We start from the raw sequence: 27,040 nt of genomic DNA, 5'->3' as shown, positions 1-27,040 counted from the left end.
CTCAGACGCTGGCATTTCCCTCCCAGGGAGGTTTGCCTCTTTGCAAATGTTGCTCATTCTGATCCAATCAGTGTAAACCCTGTAACAGGGCATCAGGAGAGTTTCTCAACTGTACACACTTCTGTTAGTGGGAGTGTTCAATCTAAGCTGACCCAACACCAATGATTAAAGAAAAGAATATTGCATGAGAATCTGATTGTGGTTAATCTAGATAGAGAACATCAAGGGCAGGGTGAACGGAGACAGAAAGTTCTGAGGAAATTCTCATTAACAGGAGAACATCTTATTCCAGGTCTACTGACTCTTTTCAGCTACTAGTCTGAGCTGAAGAATTGGGTCAAATCTCTCTCCAACCCTATTTTCTCGCAGTAGCTTACTTCCTTTCCTTCCTCTGAGCTATGCCTCAGTCAATGAACATGAAATTTGTCCTCATAAGCCTGTTGCAACGTTTTTTGGATGTCAGGACTTTGCACTTTCTTCACGCTTTAATTTTCATGGCTGGTGACACAGACAATCCAAGATTAGGCCATTTGAAATAAATTGATCAATCAGAATTGTGTATCCTGAAGGTGTTGCCAGGCCTCTTTCCTTAGTCAGAGATAAAAGCAATTATTTACTGCTTTAAAATTATTTTTAAAAACCCCAAGAATCTTATGTACCATGTAATGATCATCTACCAGTGATGAAGACATTGAGACAATGGGTCCATGTTTTTCTTTTTCTAAAACAGCCAGTGGTCAATGAAGTAAGGTACGGGAAGGAAAGACTTCCCATATTCATTTGTGGAGTTTTTGTTTCTACTATCACCACTGCACAAACACAAGGGGTCTCCTTCATGATATGCACATGCTCCTGTCGTTCCCTTGAGTTGAACCTCTATGGCCACATTTCTCTTTTCCTTCTGATGGTGGCATTCACTGTTCATCCACGGTGCTGACGTTGTCAAATCGCCACAGCTGGCTGGCTTTTCCATCACACTCACGTAAATACAAATCTTTATTGTTTTCCTGCAACACAGCTTCTATGCATTTCCCAGAAAGAATGTGAACAATCATTCCATTCTGAAAAGAGAGAAGAAAATGAAAAAAAAAAAAGAAAACGAGGTGGTTCCCCACAATCAGTCAGCAAAGAAGGAAATTTCTAAGATTTGTGCTAATCATTCAGAGAATAATAAAGGTGATATGAACTGGCCTGGTAAGGAATTGGAGTATTTTGGTTACTATATAATATAATTTAGGTAACCCTAAAATTTAAACATCATACAGAGCCTTGGCGTCATTAATTCAATTATTATTATTCTGGTTGGGTAATTATGCCATTTCTTGGAGAGTTCTGGCTAGTAAAATGCCAGTGTAAAGATCATGTTCAATCGTTATACTGTATTGTTGACATTCATCGTTATCACTGTACTTGTAAATTTCTGCTTTCAAAAGGATTTAGTTTAATCTCTGCCCTCTGTTAATCCTGCAATTTAGTACTGCTGCCACCAGGTTGCAGTTCTGAGTAAGACTTTAAGGATACACTGAAGGCCTGAGTCAGCCATGTATGGAAGACCATAGCTGCTTCCTGCTCAAAATGTACCAAACTTAATACTGAATGTAGCCATCCCCTTTTCACGAAAAAAATCAATTTCTTTATGAAAAGTTAAACAACCTTAACCAACAGTGCTGATAATGTCCATTAATTTATTTATTTAGAGATATAATTCACATGCCCTAAATACAACTCAGCGGATTTTAGTATATTCACAAAGTATATGCAACCATCACCTCTATCTAATTGCAGAACATTTCATCACTGTAAAAAGAAATGTACTATCCATTAGCAGGCACTTCCCATTCCTCCTTCCTTCCAGCCACTGGAGATCATTAATCTAGTTTCTGTGTTTATGGATTTGTCTCTTCTTGACATTTCATATAAATGGAATCATATAATATTTGGCCTTTTATGACTGGCTTCTTTCACTTTGCATGGTATTTTCAAGTTTCATCCATGTTGTAGCACAAAATAGTACCTAATTTCTTTCTTTCTTTCTTTCTTTGTAGTGGTAAAAATATGTAGCATAAAACTTTCTACCTTAACCATTTTTAACTGTAAAATTTAGTAATGTTAAGTATATTCACTTTGTTGTGAAACAGATCTCCAGAACTTTTTCTTCTTTCAAAACAAACTCTATACCCATTAAACAACAACTTCCCTCTCTCCACTTCCCCTCGTGTCTGGTAACCACCATTCTATTTTCTGTTTGTATGAAAATGACTTCTCTATATATGTCATATAAGTTTAATCATACAGTATTTGTCTTTTTGTGACTGGCTTATTTCACTTAGCGTAATGTCCTCAAGCTTCATCCATGTTGAAGCAAATGACAGGATTTCCTTCTTTCTTAAGGCGGGAAAATATTCCATTGTATGTATATAGCATATTTTGTTTATTCATTCATCAATCACTGGACCCTTGGGTTGCTTCCACCTATTGGCTATTGTGAATACTGCTGCTATGAACAGTATCTTGTTCCTTTTTATGGCTGAATGAGAATACTTTTTTAAAGCCTTATTTTTTAATGCCTGAAAGATGCTGGGTGTATCTTAGTCACTAATCTTTTACATATTATTTTTAAATGCTGTTTCTAAATCTATCTTATCCAGAGGACTTGCTTAGAATGATCCTTTGTGATCATTCATAAAGGGCCTTAACTTGGTTTCAGAGAATTCTTTGCGCATGTGTGGGCCCCCTGAGTCCTAGGTTCACTTGTCATCAAAGCCCCAAGAGCTTTGTTCTCAACTGTTTATCGTGAGTTCAGCTTAAGTTTTACACTATACGATTTTCCTCTTTCACAGCCTGCTTTAAGAGTACCAATGCATGGAGTTCTGCTTAGTTATTTAACACCCCCCCCCCCTTATTCCCAAGCAAAAGTTGAACAAAGGCATGTTTAAAAGATGTGTGTATTAATCTGTTTGTTTGTATACTTGTACCCTAACTCATTTCAGAAGGGATTTGAGGTGAAGGAAAAACTATGTATGGACAGTTATTGTAGATACTGTCACCTTCCAATCCCAATCTTGTAAACGGCTCACTCTCCCTAAATACTTACACTCCTCCTATTTCCTAATACTTACACTTCTCCTATTTCCTCTTTATTGATGCATAACCTCTGGAAAGGATCTCAAGCTTCTCTCTGGAGTCCTGGGAATCAAAGTCTTACTAAAATGATGAAATGCTCAGAGTGGAATTTGCAAAGGAAGAAAGTACGATCTACATCCTCATCTATCTGGTTGTGGAACAGGAGACAGGCCTTTCCATTGCCCCTAAAACCACACCACCAACGTGGTTGACTGCTTCTGTAACACGCTCCATGGTCCTACTTGTGACCTAAGCTAATAAACTTTAAAAAGAGGCTGTCTCCTCTCTCCACCGTATCAAGACCAGAGCTATACAGAAACCTGGCAAATGAGTACATTTCAAGATGCTGGTGGTTAACTTTGCTGCAAGGTTGGCTTCACCTCCGCCTGAGGCCTTAGTGCCAAGTCACTAAGTTCAACAGCAGGGACACAGGCTTGTATGGTAATACTTGGCCTCTTGGAAAAGCCTGAGACACGTGCCAGCCAGCAGCACGTGAATCCTGAATCCTGCTGAATCCTTCCTAGATGGGTTACTTACCTCCTGGTAGTCCCAGTGCTGCTGATGGATGTCAAGGCCTTCCCCGGTGCAGTTCTGTAGAATCACCTGCTCTCGCCTGACATCGAAGCACAGGTGCTGGGGGCTGCCATAGTGGATCTCCTTCCTGCCCATGTGATCCAGGTGCTGGGACAGAGGCAATGGCTGTTAGCACAGCTAGAAGGAGATCCTCTCCAAAGCTGGAGGTAAAGGAAGGAGAGCTCACTGCAATAGGGCTGAGGTCTGGCGGGCAATCCTCAGATTCTACTGGGGTCAGCAAGACCCTATCTCATAGTCAAGTCCACAAATATGATGCTGGACTAGCCCTGGCCTCTGAAATCTCCACATTCCATCTACTTTTGCATTCATATTTATACATTCTGGCAAGTTCCTCCATTATTCTATTTACTGTATCATAGGTGAGGCCATAAAGGATTCTGTGTGTTTTGAGAGGGTACAGTTGGAAGGGCAGATGAGGAAACTCCTGAGCCCCGAGTTGATCTCTTTCTGGAGACATCTGTGCTGGCCCTGCAAGTAATTTTCCTGCTGTCTTTTGTATCTGCTGACTCTCGCTCATGGTTTTCATTTCCTCCTGGGTTCCGTAAGACTGGATCATGCATTCCTTTGCAGAGGGGCTTTAGCTGTGGGAAGCTCGTGGGGCCAGGTTGGAAACACATCCTGATAAAACCATTTTCCGTTTGTCCATGCCAAATGCAGACTGAACTAATTTTTACGCTAACTTTGTGGCTGGGAGACGGGGTTGGCTTCACGGGCATGTGACCTGCGTAACTGCAGGGGCCTCATGCTTAGAAGGGTTTAATGTTCTTGGTCTAATATATTTGGTTTAATGCTGATACTGTCTGGGAATTCTTTTTTTTTTTTTTTTTTAATTCTGTTAAGAGACATTATTCTTATTAATTTATTTATTTTTGGCTGTGTTGGGTCTTCGTTTCTGTGCGAGGGCTTTCTCTGGTTGCGGCAAGCGGGGGCCACTCTTCATCGCGGTGCGTGGGCCTCTCACTGTTGTGGCCTCTCTTGTTGCGGAGCACAGGCTCCAGATGTGCAGACTCAGTAGTTGTGGCTCACAGGCCTGGTTGCTCCACAACATGTGAGATTTTCCCAGACCAGGGCTCGAACCCGTGTCCCCTGCATTGGCAGGCAGATTCTCAACCACTGCACCACCAGGGAAGCCCTGTCTGGGAATTCTTAATAATTGTTGAGTGATAGGTCTCACCGTCTTCATTTGCACTGAGCCCAACAAGTTAGGTAGCCAGTCCCACCTGAGGATTCCCAGACAACACAATTCCTATAAATTTGAACCCTAAACCCACGTTGGACACAAGCTTGTGGTTAAAAATTTTCAGGGAAGAGTCATTTTCTCCGACGCAAAGACCTGTCTACAGACCTGCTTCCTTGTCATCTTCCGGTGGCAGTAGGTAGTCTTTTCTAGTCCAGGTTTTCACAGATAGGTTACTCTGTGAAGGTCAAAGCTGGCTTTGTATGGGTGTCCCATTTCCAACCCCTCATTTCTCATGGGCTGAAGATGGGCTTTCGTCACTATCTCCTGCCTGGAACCAATGCCTCTGGGTTCCTGAGGTTTGACAGAGACTGTCCCCTTCACCCTGCAGGAGAGCTTGGCCATGGCCCTGTGACTCTATTTCAGTTGCCTCTGGATTCGGGGGCCCTGGAGATTTCCTTTTGTTATAAACTTAGTTACTTATGCATAAAAGAGGGTGTTTCTTCTTATTTTTTTATATGGCATATGGTGCTTTCAGCTTAGCAAGTTCACAATTTTTCTGGATACAGAAGCCCTTGCTAATCCCCACCTCCCCACCAAGAATATAAATAAATAAATAAATCCAAAAGCTAACATTCTTTTTGCACCATTATCCCCAGTTGCAGATGAGGAAACCAAGACTCAGAGAGGTTAAGAAGCCTGACTGATGTCACACAGCTAGAAGGTGAACTATTTCCACCATCACAGAGCTTTCTCTCTGTCCTCCTGTGCCAGGTGTAAGTGCCTATTGGGGTGTTCTAGAACACTGGTAAAGGACAAAACTGAAAGGGGACAAATGGATACTGAGCACTTGCTTCCCCAGGTGTCCTCCAGGCCCAGGGCCTTCCCCTGGGGTCCCAGAGCCTCACCAGTCCTGCCTGCAGGGCTGGACCCTCCAAGACTTGTTCTGCCTTTCGCCCCAGGCTCTTGGGGCCTCACCTGGCTCGTTTGATCAATATCTCCAGGAAGTTACACTTTGTTGTTTGTTTTTTAATACAGGCCTTTGGGGTAGGACAACTTATGCAAAGGCCCTGTCACAGGCTGAAAAGAGAGAGGTTTGGGGGGCGGGCTAGACTTTCCAGGTTGTCGTCCTAGTTGTGATAAGAAGTGGACGCATCAACCTTCCTCCAGCGTCATGGGGACGTCCCACGACCTGGGCAGTTATTCCTGAGATGGAAATTTGAAGAGAAGAAATACCCTAACATAGAAGGAGACCCTCCTGGTATCCAAGGAACCCACATGATGCTGGAAGGACCCTCTGTCTCTAGATTCTTCCCCTGACTCAGTGTGGATTTCAGACCTGATTCAGGTCCCTTCTGGCCTTATGTACCCACGAGCAGGGCCTCTGGCTCAAGGAGAGACTCTCCCTGTGGTCAGTGCCTGCCAGTCACTTTCAGTGTCGCCCTTTGGGCCATAAACTTTTGTTGCCACAGGGCAACCCCACCCTTCCTTAGTACCGAATGGTCCAGCCAAGCTGCAGAGTGAGGCCCCGGGAAATCCGTGGAGTTGGTCTCCAGTGCGCCCCAGGAGAGCTCGTGTGCTCTTTCCCTCCCATCCCCAGGGGCGTTTGCACCCTCTGCCTTCCTCCTGACCATGCAGTGGAAGCCTTTCTCCCTGTGGAAGGAGTTTCACAAACCACATTGCTCTGTGTGTGGGAAACATTCCGAATGAGGCCACAGCTCTGAAACCCGATGACCCCATCTGTGTGTAAGGTCTCCTCTGGCAAGTGAGGCAGAGGGTCACCAGAGGCCATGAGCCTTGTCTACCCAGATCCAGCCCTCTCCCCACTTCACACACACACACACACACACACACACACACACACACACACACCAGGCTCCTGTGATGCCCTAAAGTTCCCCCTCTGGCCCAGAAGTATTGGTCCCCATAGATCCCCATTAAATGCCTGAAAGACACAGCATATCTACTCTGGGCAGGACTCAGCGTCAGAAGCCTGGAGTCTTAGGACCACAGTCACGAGTTATGGGTTTGAGGCACTGCTGCAAATGGGGAACATTTTCCGGGGTCCCCTCGATTCCTCAGTGTTTCTGTACCTAGAGTGCCCGCTCGGTGAGCCACTTTCTCCATCTCTGGTTCTAGTTGGCTAATGATCTTGAGCTGCTCCAGATGCTTCAGAAAGGTGCCCTGGTGGAAATTTGCCTGCACACAGGTTTTCTTTGACCTCTGATTATAGATTTTTAATTTAAATGGGGAGCTTTTCCATTTTGTAAATAAGTTAAATTGTACCATTTTTTTAGATGCCACATATAAGAGATATCTTATGATATTTGTCTTTCTCTGTCTGACTTAATTCACTTAGTATATTTACGGAACAGAAACAAACTCAGAGGTAGAAAACAAACTATGGTTACCAAAGGGGAAAAGGGGGGAGGGATAAATTAAGAGTTTGGGATTAGCAGATACAAACTACTATATATAAAATAGATAAACAACAAGGTCCTACTGTATAGCACAGGGAACTATATTCAATATCCAGTAATAAGGTATAATGGAAAAGAATCTGAGAAAGATTTTATATATATTTATATATGTATAACTGGATCACTGTGCTGTACACCAGAAACTAACACAACATTGTAAATCAACTATACTTTGATAAAAAAAAATGAAAAGAAAAAAATGGGGATCTTTTCCATAAACTCTGGATTTCCAGCGTCTTTTAAATTTGTGGATGACCTTGTAATACTGGTTCCGCTTTCATACAAAACAAAAGACATTTACTGAGGCTGGGGCAGGTGCTCCTCTGTGACCACAGCCTCTGCCCAGCTCCCCGTGTTTATTTCCTTTATCCACTTAAACCCTGGAGACACACCTGAGTTTGAAGCCCCTGGGCTAGCCACTCTCCAAGCCTCAGTTTCCTCATCTGTCAGATGAAAATATTGGCTAAACAGCCTCGCCATGTCCCTCGAGCTCAGATGCTCATATTCTCTGATGGGTCCACCTCTGGGCTTGGGGCTGGGGCAGGTTGGGGAATGGGTCATCAGAGTGGGGGACCATGCACAGTCAAGGGACATGGGACCACTGAAAGGAGATGCCCCAAAGGGAAGGGAGGGCCATCCGAGCAAAGCCCCCCTTGCAGGTCTGAGAACACTGACCACCCACCTGCTGCTGCTGGCTGTCACTGCAAGGAGCTAGCGTCACGGCACAGCCCAGGATGTCCCCTTTTGCCTGGCAGTCTGCACAGAAGCCAAGTCCGGTGTTGTGGAGCTGTAAGCAACGTTCACACAGAAGTGAATCCCGCCCTCTGCTGCAAAGACGCCCTCTGTCGGCCACTCCTTCACTCTCTGCAGTGTAGCTCAAGGTCGCATGCTCAGGTCATAAAAATGATCGAGGTCAAGCTGAAGCCAGTGAGCCTAAGGACAGGCCTCCTGAAGGAGGGGGCAGCACCTGTCCTGGTGAGGGGCCCTGGGACTGGTTATGGGGCAGCTCAGCCGCCCCCCCCGCAAGGAGGCCCTGCTGAGCTGGGACTGGGTGGCCGGGGTCATGGAAGAGCATCTGAACTTCAGCTTCTATCTTGGGTGACCGCCCAGCCCCTTCTCTTCCTCTCTCTCTGCACTTTGTTTTTATCATGCCTTGCCTTTCCAGAGAACCTGGGCCTGCGTTCGGATGGGTACAGCTCGGGATAGATGTTGGCCAGAAACCAGTGGAAGGTCCGACAGCTCAGCCTCCTTTGCAGCTGCTGGCGTTCAGTGCAGTCCGGCTTCCCAGCCTGGGGAGGAGAGAGACACAGGCGGCAGGACGGAGAAAGCTGGTGTTACATCACAGTTCATGTGCTGGGAGGCACAGAGGTGTCTGGGAGCAAGCTGAAGGAGGGGGACAGCAAACCTCACTGTGAACCACGTCCCACACTAAATAGCATTTACGTGTCACGCCATCAGAACGGCGCTGACTGGTAGTGGACCAGGTGAAAATGCACTGCTTGCAGACATTTCATTAAATGTTTAAAATGTTTATTTTTCTGTGCCTTTTTGGGGATGTCCTTTATGTTTATTTTTTATAATAAAAAATACTTATATTTGTTTCACGTCTTGAGTAATTTTACACAACATTGTAAATCAATGTTATATTTGTTTCACGTCTTAGGTAATTTCACAGCCTTGAGCACTTTGCCTGGGATGAAAGGGCCCTCGGAGACCCACTGCAGTGCTCACTCCCCACCCAGACTCTCCTCTGGCCACGGGATGAAGGGTCACACCCCTTAGATGTGATGACAGAACCCCTACAGACATCAGGGGGTTCCAAGCCATGATGCCCCTGGGAGACGCTGGAAGAGACAGAGGACAACCCCGCCAGGTAGAGGAGCCACTTGACAGGGGCCACTCATGGAAGTACTAGCCAGAAGCTTCTATCTGCCCTTCCAGGTGGGAGGGGAGGTGGTCCTGCGCAGCCAGCACCTGGTGGCCCTGGGTGGGCACAGAAGACCCTGCCGGGCTCTCCTCTTACCTTGCTCAAGGAGAAGGCCTCTGGGCTGTGCCTGTAGAAGGTTTCTTTGAACGCGCCCAGCCAGGTCTCAGCAATGCGGACCTTGTTCCGCAGGGTGGCCTCCCAGTCAAGAGGGGAGTGGGCATCCTGATTTCGGTAGACGTGCCCCACCCGAGAGCAGGGAAGGATTTCGACGGAGCCCCCACAGAGCCAGGTCTGCAGTGAAAGGAGAAGACCAACACCTCTGTACTCCTCTCCAGCAACGTGGGGAGTGAGGGGCTGGCAAAATGCACCGGAAATCATGAGCACAAAAGAGAAAGATGGTTCCGGTTCTCAGGATGGAGCAGAGTTTCCAGATCTGAGGGTTCTGGGCTGGGGAGGGACAAGGTGGGGAGAATGAGGGCGGCTGCCCTGGGTCAGAACCCGTGGTGAGAGGGGCTCACACCCCTGCCACTACCTGTGGTTCCCCGCCCCCACTGAAACACGTGACCAGATTCAGCACTTAGAGGATGCTGCCATGCCGTGAGCGTCTGGATTCTCCCACGGCTGCTTCCTCGGGGAAGAGGGTATCCCTAGTGGCCGGGGGATTTCTAAAAGCTTGTGAAGTCTCCTGCTGCACAGGCACCAGAAGCCATCTGTGTGGAGGTCAAAGCAAGCTTTCCTCAAACAGAGTCTTTCTACTTCTGGAAATTTCTCTACTCTCCACTCACTCCTACTCCCAAATGCCTGAAGTTCATTTGACAGGAAGCCTTTTATTCCCCACTTGGGAATCAAGAGGAAAGTGAAAACATGCCTAGGATAGGCAGTACATGAACCAAAACACACCAAGAACCCAAACCGATGGGGTTCCCAAACTGGGTGCCAAGGTACCCCAGGGTGCTGCAGCAAACTCAAAAGGCCACGTGGGATATTTTCAATGTTCAGGAGAAACATAGTGACATCTGTGTTCTAAAAAGTACAAGTTCAAGGCAATTCATGGTTTCAACCTTAGATCACTGCCCTTTTAATGATATATGTCTTTGTTGGGTTGGGTTTTCAGTGGTTGCTGTGATGAAAAAGCAAGCATCAGGCTAAAAATCAGCATGGAACAGGAAATGAGGGTGGTGGGTCCAATCTGATTCCAAGGTTTGAGAAACTGTCTGGCGCCCAGTGGGTGCTAAGCTGTTCGGACAAATACTTATTAAGTTGTTTGGACCAAACTACTCAATGCACAGAACTGCATGGTATTTGCTTTGGCCAATGGGTGTGTGAAAACTATCAAGATGCTAAGGGTGCCGGGAATGGAGAACGTACGGGAAGCTTTGCACTCAGGTGGAGATGACTGAAAACTTGCCCTTTCCTAAGGGCAGGTTTGACAGGTGAGTTCAGGAAGGAGGCTGGGGTGAAATCAAGAGAGATGAAAAAGGGGGAGAAATGAGGGTTTGATACACTACGTATAATGACTTTGTAATTTGCCCGAAGCCTTATCCCTGACTGTGACCGGACACAGTGCTCCAAAGAACCCACCTGGGCCTCCCTTGGCCCAGGAAGTACCTTGAGAGACAGTTCGAGGTTTTCGCCACCCCTCAGTGACATGAGAGGGTCATAAGCTCCAGTGTTTTGGAAGTAATGTCTGTCCATGGCCACGACCCCGCCGGGCACCACAGGGCTCCTGGAGAGAGAAGGTGAGACTATGTAGAGAAGGTTCAGAACCTGGAGCATCTGGGGAGCGGTGGGGGGATGGCAGGTAGGGGGCGCTCCAGTGGCCCAGAGAGTGGACTCAGGGCTCAGACAGATCTCAAGACTGGAGCCAAGCAAGCGTGTCAGAAATCCCAGTATTTCATGAAAAGAGAGTTCTGGTTGCCTGGGCCTTTTATACCCCATCCTCCGGTACTGCTCCTTTAGGGAGAGGCCCCTCTGGCGAGATTTTGGGAAGAAGGCCTTGGTTAAATAAGATGCCCTAAGGCCAGCAGCACCAGGCATGGACCAAGGGAACCGGCAGTCCTCTTTCTTCCCTCACCCCTGACCTCACCCTCTTGTTTGCTTCGTGACCATTCACCCCCTCCCCAATTCTAAGATGAATCCCCCAGGGGCTCTGGAAGTAGATAGGTCCCCATCTGCTCTGGGGGAAATACACATGACTTAAAAACACAGAAAGCTGGAATCCCGAGTGAGGGAATGAAGATGACAAAAACATACCTCAGAAGGGTTAACCGGGGAGGAGAGAACCAGAGGCTTTTGAACAACGATCTCTTTATTCAAAAGAGAACAAATTTTCATTGTTGTTGTTTTTTGGGTTTTTTTGGTTTTTTTAAAAATTTTATTTTTTAAATTTTTTTATACAGCAGGTTCTTATTAGTTATCCATTTTATACATATTAGTGTATATATGCCAATCCCTATCTCCCAATCCATCGCACAACCACCCGCCTCCCCGCCACTTTCCCCCCCTTTGTGTACATACGTATGTTCTCTACATCTGTGTCTCTATTTCTGTCCTGCAAACTGGTTCATCTGTACCATTTTTCTAGGTTCCACATATATGCGTTAATATACGATATTTGTTTTTCTCTTTCTGACTTACTTCACTCTGTATGACAGTCTCTAGATCCATCCACATCTCTACAAGTGACCCAATTTTGTTCCTTTTTATGGCTGAGTAATACTCCACTGTATATATGTACCACATCTTCTTTATTCATTCGTCTGTCGATGGGCATTTAGGTTGCTTCCATGACCTGGCTATTGTAAATAGTGCTGCAATGAACATTGGGGTGCATGTGTCTTTTTGAATTATGGTTTTCTCTGGGTATATGCCCAGTAGTGGGATTGCTGGGTCATATGGTAGTTCTATTTTTAGTTTTTTAAAGAACCTTCATATGAGAACAAATTTTAATGCAGCCAAACTCTGGGTATGGCTTAAGGAGTGAATGACTCAGAGTTCAGATTTTTTTTTAATTACTAAGAAAATAGTCTTACATTAACAAAACTACTGACCTTTAGGTTATTAAAAATACTAAGTTATACCACAATACTAAAAACCAGTAGTGTAGTTATTACTTGATACAATTTCCAATTCTACCACTCACAATTTGTAAGATCTTGGATGAGAGAGATAACCTGTCTGGTCTCAATTTCCTTACCTCTAATCGGGTACATTAATAGTGTTTCATAATAGGGTTTTGTGGGGATTAAAAGAAATGTCATGTAAAGCACACGTGCATGCCAAAATCCAAAGATCTCTGAAAATCAAGTGCTTTTTCATGATGCATCTGGCAGTAAACCATGTCCTGAACTGACATGGGTATCTGGGGATGACAGACTGTATTTAAAACTTGTATTTAAAACACAGCAGAGGGGACTTCCCTGGTGGCGTAGTGGTTAAGAATACACCTGCCAGTGCAGGGGACACGGGTTCGAGCCCTGGTCCAGGAAGATCCCATGTGCTGTGGAGTAACTAAGCCCGTGTGCCACCACTACTGAGCCTGTGCTCCAGAGCCCACGAGCCACAACTATTGAGCCCATGCACTGCAACTACTGAAGCCGGTGTGCCTAGAGCCTGTGCTCTGCAACAAGAGAAGCCACCACAATGAGAAGCCCGCGCACCGCAATGAAGAGTAGCCCCCACTCGCTACAACTAGAGAAAGCCCACGCACAGCAACGAAGACCAATACAACCAAAAATAAATAAATAAGTAAATAAATTTTTTAAAAAACAGAAAAACACAGCAGATCAGAGCCGTGAAGAGCGTTGTGTCAGGAGGCTGGCCATAAGGGTTTTAACCCTGGATCTACCTCTTAACAAACTTATGGAGCTGGGCAACCTCTGGGGGTTTCATCTGTAATTTAATCTCTATATACCTCAGTTTTCACATGTGTAAAATGGGATTAATAACAGTAATTAGTAACAATAACTGCTTTACAGAATTATGGTAAGGTTTGAGTTAATACGTATACTATGTTTACAGCATTAGCTAAGCACATAATATATGTTCAGTAAATATTCCTTAATACTATCATTTGCAAGTATACAAATGATGATACCCTTTCTGGAATTTTCTTAGCATCTGTATAGAGTCTGTACCAAACCTTGTCCTAATTCCTCATTTCGTGCTCTCTCACCAGACTGATGAGGGAAGCCATGAAGTCAGAGTATTCAGGGTGGGGAAGACATGGGTAGAAAAGTATGAATGTGTGTGAGGAGGGCCCTGGGCCCTGGATAGGGAGCCTGAGGCTTCCATGGGGCCCCAGGTAGCAGCCGGGTCTCAGGGAAGGACCGGCTGCTGAGGGCAAAGGTGGCTGGGCTCTCTCTGGTGCTGACTTTGGCCGATGGTAGGTCAAGGTGACCTACGGTGACCTTGGACATCAGAGAGGCCCTGAGGCTTAGAAGAAGGTTCCAGAGAGGATTGATGCCTGGGGTCAAAGTGCCTTTGCCTCAGGTTGGGTAAAGTTTCTCTGAGAAGTCTGCTCTCTTCAGTAGAATCCCTTTGCTTCGGCTGGAGCAGAATAAATTGTCCCCTCAAGCGAGCACCCCTCTTAACTCCCTGTGGGCCCCTCTGTCCGGTACCCCTCATACTGCTGACCGATCTACTACCCTCCCCACGCCATAAATCGAAGAGGTCTGGAAACTTCCCTTTCAATTCTTTGTGTCCACAGCCCTTAGCAGAGTGTCTGGCATGAAACAGGTGCTCAGAAGAGGCTGATGGACCGGTAAAGAGGTTAGAAAGCATTCAAAGCTCTCTGCACTTTCAGGCTGCATACCTGTGATGGAAGGACGTGAAATCTATCTGGCTCTGCACCCTGACCCCTCATAGTTGCATCTAATACCTTGAAACTTCCCCATTGGGTATACAAGGCCCAAGGTTGGTATTGGCCTGGTACAGACTGAATGTATGTGTCCCTCCCAAATTCACATGGCAAAGCCCTAACTCCCAGTGTATATTGTATTTGGAGATGGGGCCTCTGAGGAAGTAATTAAGGATACATGAGGTCATAAGGGGGGAGCCTTGATCTGATAGACTCGGTGCCCTTAGAAGAGGAAGAGACCCCAGGGCCCCCTCTCTGTCATGTGGGGACACAGGGAGAGGGGGCTGTGTGCAAGTCAGGAAGAGAAGTGTCACCAAAACCCAAATTGGCCAGAAATTTGATCTTGGGCTTCTACCCTCCAGGACTGTGAGAAAATAAATTTAATGTGGGTTAAGCCACCCAACATGCAGTATTTTCTTATCACCACTGAGCTGACTACAACATGGCCCAAGAGCCGAGAACGAAGACACCAGACTCTGAGCTTTAAAGTTTGAATGACAAAGCCGCCGCCTATGCCTAAGATGAGGGATCAGCCTCACAGAGCCAGTATTTTCTATGTCCAAACTAGAGAAGATCCTCCACCCTGAGGAGAGAAGAGAGAGCTCGTGGGGAGACCAAGAGACAAAGATGCAGGTAGATCCCTGAGAAGGACCTCGTGTCCACCGTTACATCTTCTGGGTTAATTCCTGGGAGAGGAGGATCCCGTGCTTGTTGTTTGGGAATCAGAGAGCAGGGGGCATGTTGCCCACCTCCCATCTGGCTGCCCTGGGAGTTGAGGAACCCCCTGACCACCTTTGGTCCCAGGAGACGGGTCTAGGTGGTACCCTGGGGACCCAGGCAGAAGGTCATGGGGGCCGTGGAGATCCAGGCAGAAGGTGGTGGGTGCAGTTCCATGGAGGCCTCTGGACCATCAGCACCCCAGCGTGTGCTGTGCCTTGGGGGCCAGGAGAAGATGTGGGACTTCAGCAGATGCCACGTGGAAGGTGCAGGCCACTGGGGACAGCGTGCCAGCCCCGCATCAGAGGCCACGACCAGTGAAGGTGCATCGTGGTGAACACCGACGCAGGACAGCTAAAGCCCGAGGTGGGGCACTCCCTCCCCACCCACCTCCCTGACAGAAGCCTGGAGCTCAAAATCAACCCCAGGGGGACGGGAGGGTGGACAAGCATGGATGACAGATTTAAAGATGAGATGACTAAGCTATCAATGAATTTGTCTAATTTGTCTGGAAGGTTTCTGCCATAAGGAAGCAGGGGTCAAGATAGAAATTGCCTAAGTGCAGTTAGTAGAAAATAAAAAGAAATATTTTTTGCGTACCTAAGCTCATGGTTTATCACGTGTCAGCTGTTAGAGTTGCACACCCTCGGGCAGACCCTTGGAAGTCCTGTTTGTGCCTAATGCCTTCACTTCGTGTCCCTGGCCTAGGCATTTGGAAACAACTTGGGTAATTGCTTGGCACTGGGCAGGTCAGCTGTGGCAGATTCCTTATCCCACGGGCTCTTCTTACAACGTGACATTGACATTGACCCCCCTGAGAGGTGGGTCCACGTCTCCTTCCTGTGAACCTGGGTGGGCCTGTGACTTTGGAGGAAGTGACCTTAGGTGACTTCTGAGACTTAGTTATAAAAGGGGATACATACTCTAAGACATCACGGTAAGTGAGAGAGGACACATAAAGGTTACCTATTGTACGATTCCATTGATATGAAATACCCAGAATTGATAAATCCATAGAGACAAACAGTAGATTGGGCATTGCCAGAGGCTGGGGAAAGGGGACAGCAGGAGACACTAAGTAAGGGATTTTCCTTTAGAATAATGGAAATGTTTTGGAACTAAAAAGAGGTGGTGGTTGCCCAATATTGTGAATGTACTGAATGCTACTGAATTGTTCACTTTGAAATAGTTCATTTTATGTTATATGAATTTCACCTCAATAAATTATTTTTTTAATTGGTAGGGGGATACAGCTTGCTTTGCCTGGCTCTTTTGGATACTTGCTCTCTGAACCCAATGCCAGGGTGTAGGAAACCCCAACTAACCTGCCTGCAGTGACTTCATGGAGAGAATGGGGAAGAAACTCCCGCTGGGTCCCAGCGACGGCCAGCATCAAACTCCAGGGGATTCCTGCCCAGAGCTGTTGAGTCATTTCCAGCTAGTCTAGTCTAGTAAAGGATAGTCCTGCTGAGGCCCCAGACACCACAGAGCAGAGACAGCCAACGCCAATGCTCCCTTTCAGAATTCACAACCCAGAGTCCATGCTCTTAATAAAACAGCTGTTTCACGCCTTTAAGTTTGGATGGTTTGTTATAAAGCAGAAGATATCTAGAACATTGACTTAAATAGAATAGTTGTCCAAAGGCCAAACACATGAGAAGCAAACCATAAAGTTGGACATATTTTGAGACTTACGGTGTCCTAGCATTCATCCGGCGGAATTCTTCCTTTTTACCAAGAAAGCACCCCAGGCAGGGAAACTCCAGTGTTACCCGGTAAGACAGAGCTGGGTTGAGGCCCCAGACAAGGTGCTTCCACTTTCCACTCCAGTATCTGGAAGCTTCGCTGGACTCCGTTCATATAACAATGTAAGAATAATAACACCTATAGCTGCGTGTCTGGCACTTTCTGAATGTTTTTCATATATTAGCTCATTCAAACCTCACAACAACCCTATAAGGTTAAGTACCGTGACTATCCCCAATTTACTGATTAAGTCACTTGCTAGGAAACTAGGAGAACCAGGATTAGCCCAGGCAGCCTGGTGCTGAGTCCACCCTGAGGCAGTAAAAGCAAAGCAGACTGAGTGAAGGAGCCTCACCTGATGGGGCTGATGGGGGACAGCAGGGCCTTCCTCTCTCGCTCCGGCAAAGGCTCCCAGTGGAAATCCAGTTTCCAGTCCAATACCCCGCGCTGCAGGTCCTTGGAGGGGTAATACTGGAAAGTCTTCCAGTCAATCACGTCTAGGACTGGAGACACCACCCTGCTCCTGGAAAGAATCGAGGAATCAGATAAGGGATACACACCCTCCACTTGCTGGGGGACAGAAACGTAATCCAGACACATGCTGCCCAATATGGCAGACACCAGCCACCAGCGGTTACTGGGCACCTAAAATAGCATCTGTCCGAACTGAGATGTGGTGTAAGTGTAAAATATGCACTGCATTTAGAAGACTTAGTTTGAAAGAAAAAAGATGTACAAACCTCAGATTACGTATTGAAATGATAATATTTTGGACATATTGGGTTTACTAAAATATTGTTAAAATTAATTTCATCTGTCTCTTTTTCTTTTGTAATGGGACTACTAGAAATGTTTAAATTATATCTGTCACTCATGTTCTATTTCTACTGAACAGTACTCTCCTAGAAAATATATTTTTCCATAAGGAATCGGGGGCCCATTTCATTAAAAAGCATGCCTGCCCCTTTCTTTAAAAACCTCTCAGGATAAAACTGAGAGACAGGGGAATAGGGACCTAGGCTCAGCTCTTCCACTAATGTGCTGTATGATCTTGAGATAGCTGTTGCACCTCTCTGGGCCTCAGCTGCCTCATTCATAAAATGGGAGGTTGAACTACTTCTCACAAAGGTCTTTCTCAGCTGTAATGCTCTAGGACTGTGGCTCTTGACTTCTTTGGGGGTCTTTGATCCCTTTGAGAATCAGGGGAAGTCTATGGACCCCTCCCCAGAAAAATAATCGTATGCACATATACAAAATATCGTGCACAGCTGCAGAGGGTTCATGGGCCCCTGCTCTAGGGTCTAGTTCTTGTTCCTCCCTGGATCATAAAACTTTATTGGCTTGAGGAATCAGGATTGTCAAGCCCCAAAAGGGTCCTCATTGTTAAAGTGTGTGTATGTATGAGTACGTGGTGTCTCTCAGCAAAGTTGTGAGTCTAGGTTGATTTGCTCATTTACTGTTGCTGTTGGTAATTGTATTTTATCCCAATTTTTTTGCACAGCCTGGGATTACGTGACCTCAGAGAGGGTGATGTGGGAAATTGGTACAGGTTGGAAACTCTGCCTTTTAATTAAACAAGTAATCACTTAGGTGTACCAGTAGCTGCCCTCTACCTAGTCAGTATCTCACTCACATTTTTTTTTCTGGCCTCTCACAATAGTTTCTTCTAAAATCCGTACCATGGAATGAATCAGGCCTGAACTCAGGGGTGGCTGGAAGTTACCAGTCTAAGAAAAGGAAGATTCCTGGAAAAGAGATGCCAGCCATGCTTTTTATACTCCCATCAATTTCCATCCACCTCAGAGACAGCCAGGGCTGGCACGAGCCCAGCCCATATGGAGAGGGCCAAGGTGGTCCTGGGATTCAATGATCTGCTTTAATCTGTGGCCTCAAGTGACTGGCCTTGGCGTGAAGAGTCATGGGGTTTATATTTACAGCAAGGATCTTGATATGCTTTTCCTGCGCTTTTCACATTGTTCCCTCTGGAAGGTAAGGGGAACTTAATCTCTCTGGCCTCCGCTATTTTGGGGCACCTCGCGTTGACCTAAGAAGAGGGAGAAGCAAGGTCAAGGAAGAAAGGAGGGCGCCCTCCCAAGTCTCCACTTACTGTGGAATGAGCTGAGCAGACGAGATGTATTTGGCTACTGGGCAAAGCATTTTGTGGAATTTCAGAATCAAGAGCCAGGGAAGCTGTGTGGCTGAATTCTAAAGAACCCCATCAAGTTTGTGCCATCTTAGTAATGGTAACAGGACAAGAAAGGAAACTGCATTCAAGTGTCCACACAATCAATTCGTCCCAGACCTTTGAGCTGTGTCCTTCTTGATCAAAGGTGTACATCCCTTTTCATCAGAAAACGATCACCCTAAAATTCATCAAATTTCTCTTTTTACTCTTTCTTGCTGGAGGCTCAGTCATAGGTGAAGCTCACTTCTAATAACTGTATTATCCCCAATTTCTTTCTTTTCTTTTTAAACTTAAATTTGCCAGATTTCCCTGTATGTTTTATTTTTTTAAATAAATTTATTTATTTATTTATTTTTGGCTGTGTTGGGTCTTTGTTGCTGCGCACAGGCTTTCTCTAGTTGGGGTGAGCAGGGGCTACTCTTCGTTGCAGTGCGCGGGCTTCTCATTGCAGTGGCTTCTCTTGTTGCGGAGCACGGGCTCTAGGCGCGCAGGCTTCGGTAGTTGTGGCGCGCGGGCTTGGTAGCTGTGGCTCGGGGGCTCTAGAGCGCAGGCTCAGTAGTTGTGGTGCACGGGCTTAGTTGCCTCACGACATGTGGGATCTTCCCAGACCCGGGCTCGAACCGGTGTCCCTGCATTGGCAGGTGGGTTCTTAACCACTGCGCCACCAGGGAAGTCCCTATCCCCGATTTCTAACACTATCTTTTCCTTTCTGAAATCTCCTTTCCCTTCTATTTTAGCCAGATACATAAGTGATTCATCATAAGCCTCTTTGAGTACATTTTGGATAGAGATAAAGAATAAAATGTCAATGAATGAAGTGAAAGATGTTTCCTTGTTTTGGTTTTCATTCCCATGGACCATAGCGGCTGCCCAACCAGGGCTGAATTAGGAAGTAACTACAGTCTAGGGACTCGATAAAATGTGGTTAAAAAAAAATCTTATATTTAGCTTTGTGTTTCGAATCTACAGATGTAGCTGGTGTTCTTGGACTTCACTTAAAACAAAATAGCAAAGCTTCCCTGTCTGACCTGGAAGGAGCTAGGAGAGGGCTCACTCCATCATCCTGTCACTTGTGAACTGAGTTTTAACTCTCAGGCAGACACGAGATCGATCCTCTCTTAAGCCTTTCTAAGCTCCAGGAGGTCAAGCGTTTGGGTTTCAATGGAGCCATCAACAAACACCAGCTAACTGAAATATGTGAGGTCAACCAAGGCAACACTGTCCAGAGAGCCAAAAGCTACCTGCAGTTGCAAACTTACCAACCAAACTTTTTACCGCAAGGAAGAATGAACCCTAGTTCATCTCACCCCTCTTTATTTTCCCCAGGCCTGGATATTCCTCCAGCTCTACAATGTGTAAAGTCACTTTGGAAGTTCACGCAAATTCTCCATGTTTGTGAGAAGTATCTTATACTGAGAAGCAAAAAGCTCTGAATTCCCTCTTCCCAGAGCTCTGCTGCTCAGGTGCGACCCCAAGACTGACGCTGGCCCTTCCAGGACTCTGCCTGCTGAGGGGTGTGGAGAAGGATGGAGGCTGGAGAGCTTCCTGTGGGCATCAGACAGGAGGAAGGCTGCCCCCTCTGCAGGGCTGGAGGCATCTTGCTCCCCTCGCTGCTCTTCAACACACACACACACACACACACACACACGCACACATGCACACACGCACACACGCACACACACACACATACACATACACACACGCGTGTGCACACACGCACACACACGCACGCACACATACACACGTGCACGCGTGCACACACACGCACACATACACACGCACGCACGCACGCACGCGCGCACACACGCACGCACACACACATGCACACACATACACACACACGCTCACGCGCACACACATACACACACGCGTGCACGCACACACACATACACACACATACACACACGCGCGCACGCACACACATACACACACATACACACACACGCGCGTGCGCGCACGCACACACACACGCACACACACATATACACACACATACACACACGCACATACACACGCGCGCACACACACGCACATACACACGCGCGCGCGCACACACGCGCACACACACACACACACATACACACACGCGCGCGTGCGCGCACGCACACACACGCACACACACATACACGCACACACACACATACACACACACACACACACACACACACACACACACACACAGAGGACTCCTCAGACTGCCTTCCATCACTTACGCCCTCGAATGGAGGTGCTCTGTTCCTGCCCCACCTTGCTTCTCCCTGTGGAACAGGCCCAGCCCCGGCTGAGAACTAAGTAACCTTAAGAACTAGGTGTTCCTAAGACAGGAGCCCAGACCAGTCTTCAAGTGGGAAACAGCTCTTGAGCCTCTTGACAGCCTCTGGAGCCAGGAATACCTCTAAGGGGGTGTTGCCCATTTCCCCTTGGAAATTTTCCTTTTTCTCTGGCCATGACTCTTACTCCTTGGCTTGGCTACTAGAGCTGGCAGTCAGCACAGGCAGCGGTGGGCGGGTGTTCTCCGAGTGGCTGAGGCTGTGGACTGTTTCTCCCTCTCCCACCTCCTGCTCTGCAGCCCCCGGGGGTGAGTTACCTGTCACCAGCTATTCTGGCCAGGAGGGGCTCCAGCCAGCCCGGGTGGCACTCGCAGTGGGCGTCCATGAAGACCAGCACGTCCCCGGTGGCCCTGGCGGCCCCCAGCATCCGGGCCCTGGCGGCGCCCAGCCTCCTGTTGCTCCTGAGCAACTTCACCCCCTCCAGCCGGGCCACATACTTGCTGAGAGCCGACTTGAGCTGTCCTGGAATCGACAGGGCAGTGGGGTCACAGATGCCACAGCCCGCGAGATGGCGATGACCGTCACTAGGATCATTGTCAGTCTATCTTGGGAGCTGTGGTGAGCACAAGAGTCCCGAGCAGCACGGACATTGTGGTGGTTGCTAAGGTGTAAAATGCTTCCTTAGTTTCGGTGGGTCAGGATTCTCTCCAGTAAACACCAAAAGAAATGGTGTCGTAAAACTAAGAGAGGAGAGAACTCGCTCACATTCTCTAAATGCAGCAATGAGGTTGAAGCAGATACTGCTGGTGCCCTACTCAGAAGCCCTGAGATCCCTTTTACTGATTTGGTTTGCTTTGCATGTGCCCAGCTGCTGTGGGTTGGCTGCTAATGGCAATCAGCAGCCTTCCCTGGAGATGTGCCCTAGAGTACTGGAACCACCTCTCCTGCGAGTGGCAGGGAGTCATGAAGAATGATACCCCTCACCCCAGGTGCCAGGGTCAATGACCCACCATTGCCGGGGTACCAAGCCCGCTCCCTTGCCTCGAGGCAAGACAGATGCTGAGGTGCAGTTTACACTGCAGAGCTCCCCCTGGGATCAGGCTGTGGCTGGACTTCATCTGACACCACATCTAAGTTCAGCTCCTTCCTCTGCCTCTCCTGCTTTCCCCACTCCCCTACAGTGTTCCCCTGAGAGCACCGCCCCCGCCAAATCACATGCACATGATTCCCCATCTCAGGCTCTGCTTCTAGGGTACCTGACCTAAGACACAGTGGTCAAGGAAGTCAAAGACAGAGGGTCCATTGCATGTGACTGCCGGTAGGTCATTGGTGGCACTGGCCAAAGCGGTCTCACTGCAGTGGTAGCAATGACTGGGGCAATGCAGTGGGTCGAAGAGGAAATGGGAGGTAAGAAATTGAGACCGAAAGTCTGAACATCCTTTTAGGAATGACAATCTATAGAGTTGACAGGATGAGGCAAGCTTGTTAGGCTTTGTATTCAAGATCAGAAACGCTATGTGTATGGGCATGCTGAGTGCACCCAGATAAGCAAACTAGTGGAGATGGAAAGAACAATGTATAGTCGTTCCTCAGTATCTGGGTGAGGGGATTGGTTCCAGGACCCCCCATAGATACCAAAATCTGCAGATGCTCAAGTGCCTTATATAAAAGGACAGTGCAGTCAGCCCTTTGTATCTGAGGGTTCTGCATCTGAGGATTCAACCAGCAGAATACGTCTTTGGTATTCACAGAGAAGCAGTGCCCCTGGGGCTCTTCACTAATGAGTTACCTGCGTCTGCATCCCATCTGCAGGTCTGCTTTGGGGAACCTTCCCTGCACAGGTTCCAAACCCCAGTCTGTGCATGGGAACCCCCCAGGGTCCAGGCCCTCCCCGGGGAACCTGGAGGAAGCCCGCGGGCACCTTGCTGGCTGAGGTCGTCCACCAGGATGATCTCCTTCAGGTAGGCCCTGGGCGCTGTGTCCAGGATGTTATGCACGGTTCTCAGGAGGGTGGACCAGGCCTCGTCGTGGAAACAGAGGATGACGCTGGCAGTGGGCAGGCTGTCTCTCGGATGCTGCTGCAGACACCTGCAGGGAAGAGAAGCAGGGCGCTGAGGGGAACAGCAGGCCCTGGCTGGGGCTTCTTCAGCCAATGGCTGTCCTCCCAACTCACCAGCTCTCTCTGGGTTTTCTCAGAATTTCCACATAAAGAGAACCCATTACACCCTGACAGAAGTGCTGTCCACTATCTCCCAGGACTCGGGTCCCGAGAGCTTCTTTACAGTGTTCACCCATGCCTCTCCCATAACAGTTGAGAGGTATTACCACCATTCTCAGCAGATGACTGTCCTAATCTGTAAAGTGGGAATGAATGACAATATTACCAACCTCTTAGAGCTGTTGTGAGGATTAAACAGGACGAGGTACATAGTAAGTGTCCTGTGAACATGAAAGATCATCCGTTTAGGAGCAGGGACACTATTTTCTTTATTTCTGTATTCCTATAATCTAGTACAGCATCTGACACATAATACATGTTAGTCAGTATTTCAATCTATGTGTGTCCTTTGCCCTAAAGTGGGTCTCTTGTAGGCAGCATACTGTAAGTTCTTGTTTTTTTTAATTCAATCTGCCACTCTTTTTTTTTTCTAACTCTGTGTCTTTTGATTGGAGCATTTAATCCATTGACATTTAAGGTAATTATTCATAGATATGTATTTATTGCCAATTTTAACCTTGTTTTCCCATTGATTTTAAATTTCTTCTTTGTCCCTTTCTTTTTCTTTTTCCTTTTCTGGTTTGATGATTTTCTTTGTATTATGCTTATGTTCTTTTCTTTTTGGTTTTTGTGACTCTATTGTATATTTTTGATTTGTGGTTACCCTGTTTTTCAAGTATGTTAACTCATCTTCCTATAACTAATTGCTTTAGACTGGTAGTGATATAGACTCAAACACATTCTAGAAAAAAAAAATCTATATTTCTTTATTCTCCTTCTTCATATTTTATGATTTTATGATTTTACATATTCATTTTCATTCTTTTGCTGTTCATTGTGGTTATTATTGCTTTAACAGAAAATTTTTAATTTTTAAAAAATCTGTGTACTGGCTTATTTAAGTGATTTACTTTCCAACTGTGATTTTCTCTTTCCTATAGATTCTTACTTCTTTTCTATTTAGAGAAGACCTTTCAATATTTCCTTTAGGATAGGTTTAGTATTGCTGTATTCTTTTAGTTTTTGCTTGCCTGAGAAATTCTTTCTCTCTCTTTCTATTCTAAATGATAATATTGCTGGGAAGAGTATCCTAGGTTGCAGATTTTTCCCTTTGAGGACTCTGAATATATCTTGCCACTCCCTTCTGGCCTGCAACGTTTCTGTAGAGAAATCAACTGACAGCCTTATGGGGGTTCCCTTGTAAGGAACTCTTTGTTTTTCTCTTGCTGCCTTTAGAATCCTCTCTTTATCCTTTTTTTAAAAAATTTATTTATTTATTTATTTATTTTTGGCTGCGTTGGGTCTTTGTTTCTGTGCGAGGGCTTTCTCTAGTTGTGCGAGCGGGGGCCACTCTTCATCGCGGTGCGCGGGCCTCTCACTGTCACGGCCTTTCTTGTTGCTGAGCACAGGCTCCAGACGCACAGGCTCAGTAATTGTGGCTCACGGGCCTAGTTGCTCCGCGGCATGTGGGATCTTCCCAGACCAGGGCTCGAACCCGTGTCCCCTGCATTGGCAGGCAGATTCTCAACCACTGCGCCACCAGGGAAGCCCCAAACTTTATCTTTTATCTTTTAACTTGTGGGGCGGTGTGGTGCGTGGTGTGGCCTCTGCCCGGAGGCTGTCAGGTCCCACTTTCCTCTCCAGGTGAATGGGATGCTCTATATTTGTTGTGCAGCAGGTGTGTTGAGAGCTCTGAGCGAATCCACAATGGAATGAACTCTAATAACAATCTGATCCATGGGGCAGTGTGTGGCTCACATTGTCCACAAAAGGCACTTTCCTAAAATGCACTTCCAGAGCGCTCCTGTCTAGGCTGCAGCTGCTGAAACCACTGGTCCCTCCTCAGAGGAGTATTTGCATTTGAACTGGGGTTGTCTCAAGGACCTCAAACTTCCAGCATCCAAAGGCCTCTGTGCTGGTGGGGCTGCACACGGAGGGATGACCAGAGGAGGCTGGCCCTGCTCGGGGGAGATGCCACCTGAAGGGTCAGCCCGAGCTGCTCACCAGCTGGACATCCCTCTGCCGGGTGCGTCCCAGCCAAAGCTGGAGCTCTCAACACTCTGGAAACCTGCCCCTGACTCGCTGGGCAAAATCCTATGTGGGGGGGATTGATACTAGGTAAGTACTTTAATTTAATGGTAAAACAGAAATCTTAGACAATTAAACAAAAAAGCGCATGAACATCTCATAAGGTAGCTGTGACAATTGTCTTATTGTTTCTGTATTTATACACTATTTCTTTTCATAAAGTATTTAGAGTCACTCTCAAGAAATATGTACCATAAAATAATGGTAAAAGAAAAAATAAGGCGGAAAAGTCAAGAGTAGGGAAATAGAAGTAAGAGTGTGTGGACAAAGAATGTTGCCTGCCATTCCACTAAAAAAAAAAAAGAATGTTGTAGTCATCAAGCCAACAGCCAGTGCTACCCTCACCCACAATGCACCCTGAGGGGATTCAGGATGCAGAAAAAGAGGATACTTAAGATACCTATCTAAGGAATAATTTCAATGAGCCCAGACTTTTGCATCTTCCCTTACATAGAAAAGCCTAAAATCATTAACTTGAGATATCTGTGTTTTGTAATTAGCAGTTATCTTTTGATGTTCAACTCCATGGTTTGTTTGTTTGTTTTCAGCAAAACCTCCTATATATCCTCCCCTACCTCTTTGGAGCAGTTCCTCAGAGCTATTTGAGAGCCTGTCTCCCGGGCTATGGTCCTCAGTAAGGTTCCCAAATAAAACATAGCTGGCAACTCTTAGGTTGTGCATTTTTCTTTAGCTGACAAGTAGAAAGTCAACATCTGGAGAAAGAACATACATTCATAGGTCAAAAGGGCCTTGGTATTTCTAGAGAGAAGTTAAAATTTGACTTTGAGCTTCCTGGTAGCCAAAGTAAAATGGGAGGTTTATTCTGCAATAGAATTATTACCATCAGAAAAGTTACATACCAGATATTTTAGGTAAAGCAATGTTCTTTCTAGACTGTTTGTTTTTTTTTTTTACAATTTATAACTTTTTCATTTGAAATCATTTAAGACTCAAAAGAAGTTGCAAAAATAGTATAGAGAGTTCCCGTGTTATTTTCACCCAGCTTCGCCAAGTGATCCACAATGATCCAAACCAGGAATTTGACATCGTTCAATACTATTAACTCAAATACAGACCTCCTTTAGATTTCACTAGTTTTTACACCTAGCACTAATTTCTAAAAGAAATTCCTATGGACTTTAGAAAGAAGTCCCTCAAGAGATGACAGTGGCCTTAGAAGCATCCCTAAGATGAATAAAATAATGAACTACACTGTACATGAACCTTGACAGCTTGATTTCAGGGATGGTCAAATAACACATCCAAAGTGAACCAGTTCCCATGAAGTTTTGGGGCGATAACTGAGAGGCCCCAGCGCACGCTGCACTTTCGGCTGAGTCTTCGACCCCCTCTACCCTCCCTCTCTCCCACCCCACAGCCCCTCCTCTCACCCCAGGCCCTGGTGGAGCTTTCCTCCTGCAGCCTACCTGAGTTCGAGAAGTTCCACTCTGCCCCCAGAACTGCTCTAGATCTGCTCACAAACAAACAGGTTCAAATTTTCCTTTGTGTGTTCTGCATTTCCTGTGTGGTTGTATGTATTGGCAGATCCAAGGGTTCTAGAGATGGGGACCTCCAACGGCTGTTGAAAAGAAATCTTGCCTCAGTGGACTCAGTGAGTACAGAAAAACCCCAAAACATTACTTGGGCGATTGCTCAG

General features: G+C 46.6%; 1 protein-coding gene across 2 annotated transcripts in view; it reads right to left on the bottom strand.

Moving 5' to 3' along the window:
• Positions 1 to 830: 830 nt before the first annotated feature.
• GALNT15 (polypeptide N-acetylgalactosaminyltransferase 15) overlaps positions 831 to 27,040 on the bottom strand; it is a 39,460-nt gene continuing 13,250 nt past the window's right edge. Inside the window, exons 2-10 of one of the 2 annotated variants that reach the window (XM_059921940.1) lie at positions 22,999 to 23,165; positions 21,395 to 21,599; positions 16,978 to 17,145; positions 10,910 to 11,027; positions 9,398 to 9,592; positions 8,532 to 8,663; positions 8,057 to 8,161; positions 3,661 to 3,804; positions 831 to 1,061 (exon numbers count right to left, since the gene is read on the bottom strand). In XM_059921940.1, coding sequence (XP_059777923.1) covers positions 915 to 1,061; positions 3,661 to 3,804; positions 8,057 to 8,161; positions 8,532 to 8,663; positions 9,398 to 9,592; positions 10,910 to 11,027; positions 16,978 to 17,145; positions 21,395 to 21,599; positions 22,999 to 23,165 — 1,381 coding nt within the window. In that variant the 3' untranslated portion in view covers positions 831 to 914. Of the gene's footprint in view, positions 1,062 to 3,660; positions 3,805 to 8,056; positions 8,162 to 8,531; positions 8,664 to 9,397; positions 9,593 to 10,909; positions 11,028 to 16,977; positions 17,146 to 21,394; positions 21,600 to 22,998; positions 23,166 to 27,040 lie in introns of those variants that run through there. The other variant, XM_059921941.1, reaches the window with a different exon arrangement.

This window comes from Balaenoptera ricei, chromosome 4, assembly GCF_028023285.1.
Source record: "Balaenoptera ricei isolate mBalRic1 chromosome 4, mBalRic1.hap2, whole genome shotgun sequence".
In the NCBI taxonomy this organism is placed as follows: Eukaryota; Metazoa; Chordata; class Mammalia; order Artiodactyla; family Balaenopteridae; genus Balaenoptera; species Balaenoptera ricei.
This window is presented reverse-complemented; position numbering and strand designations above follow the sequence as displayed.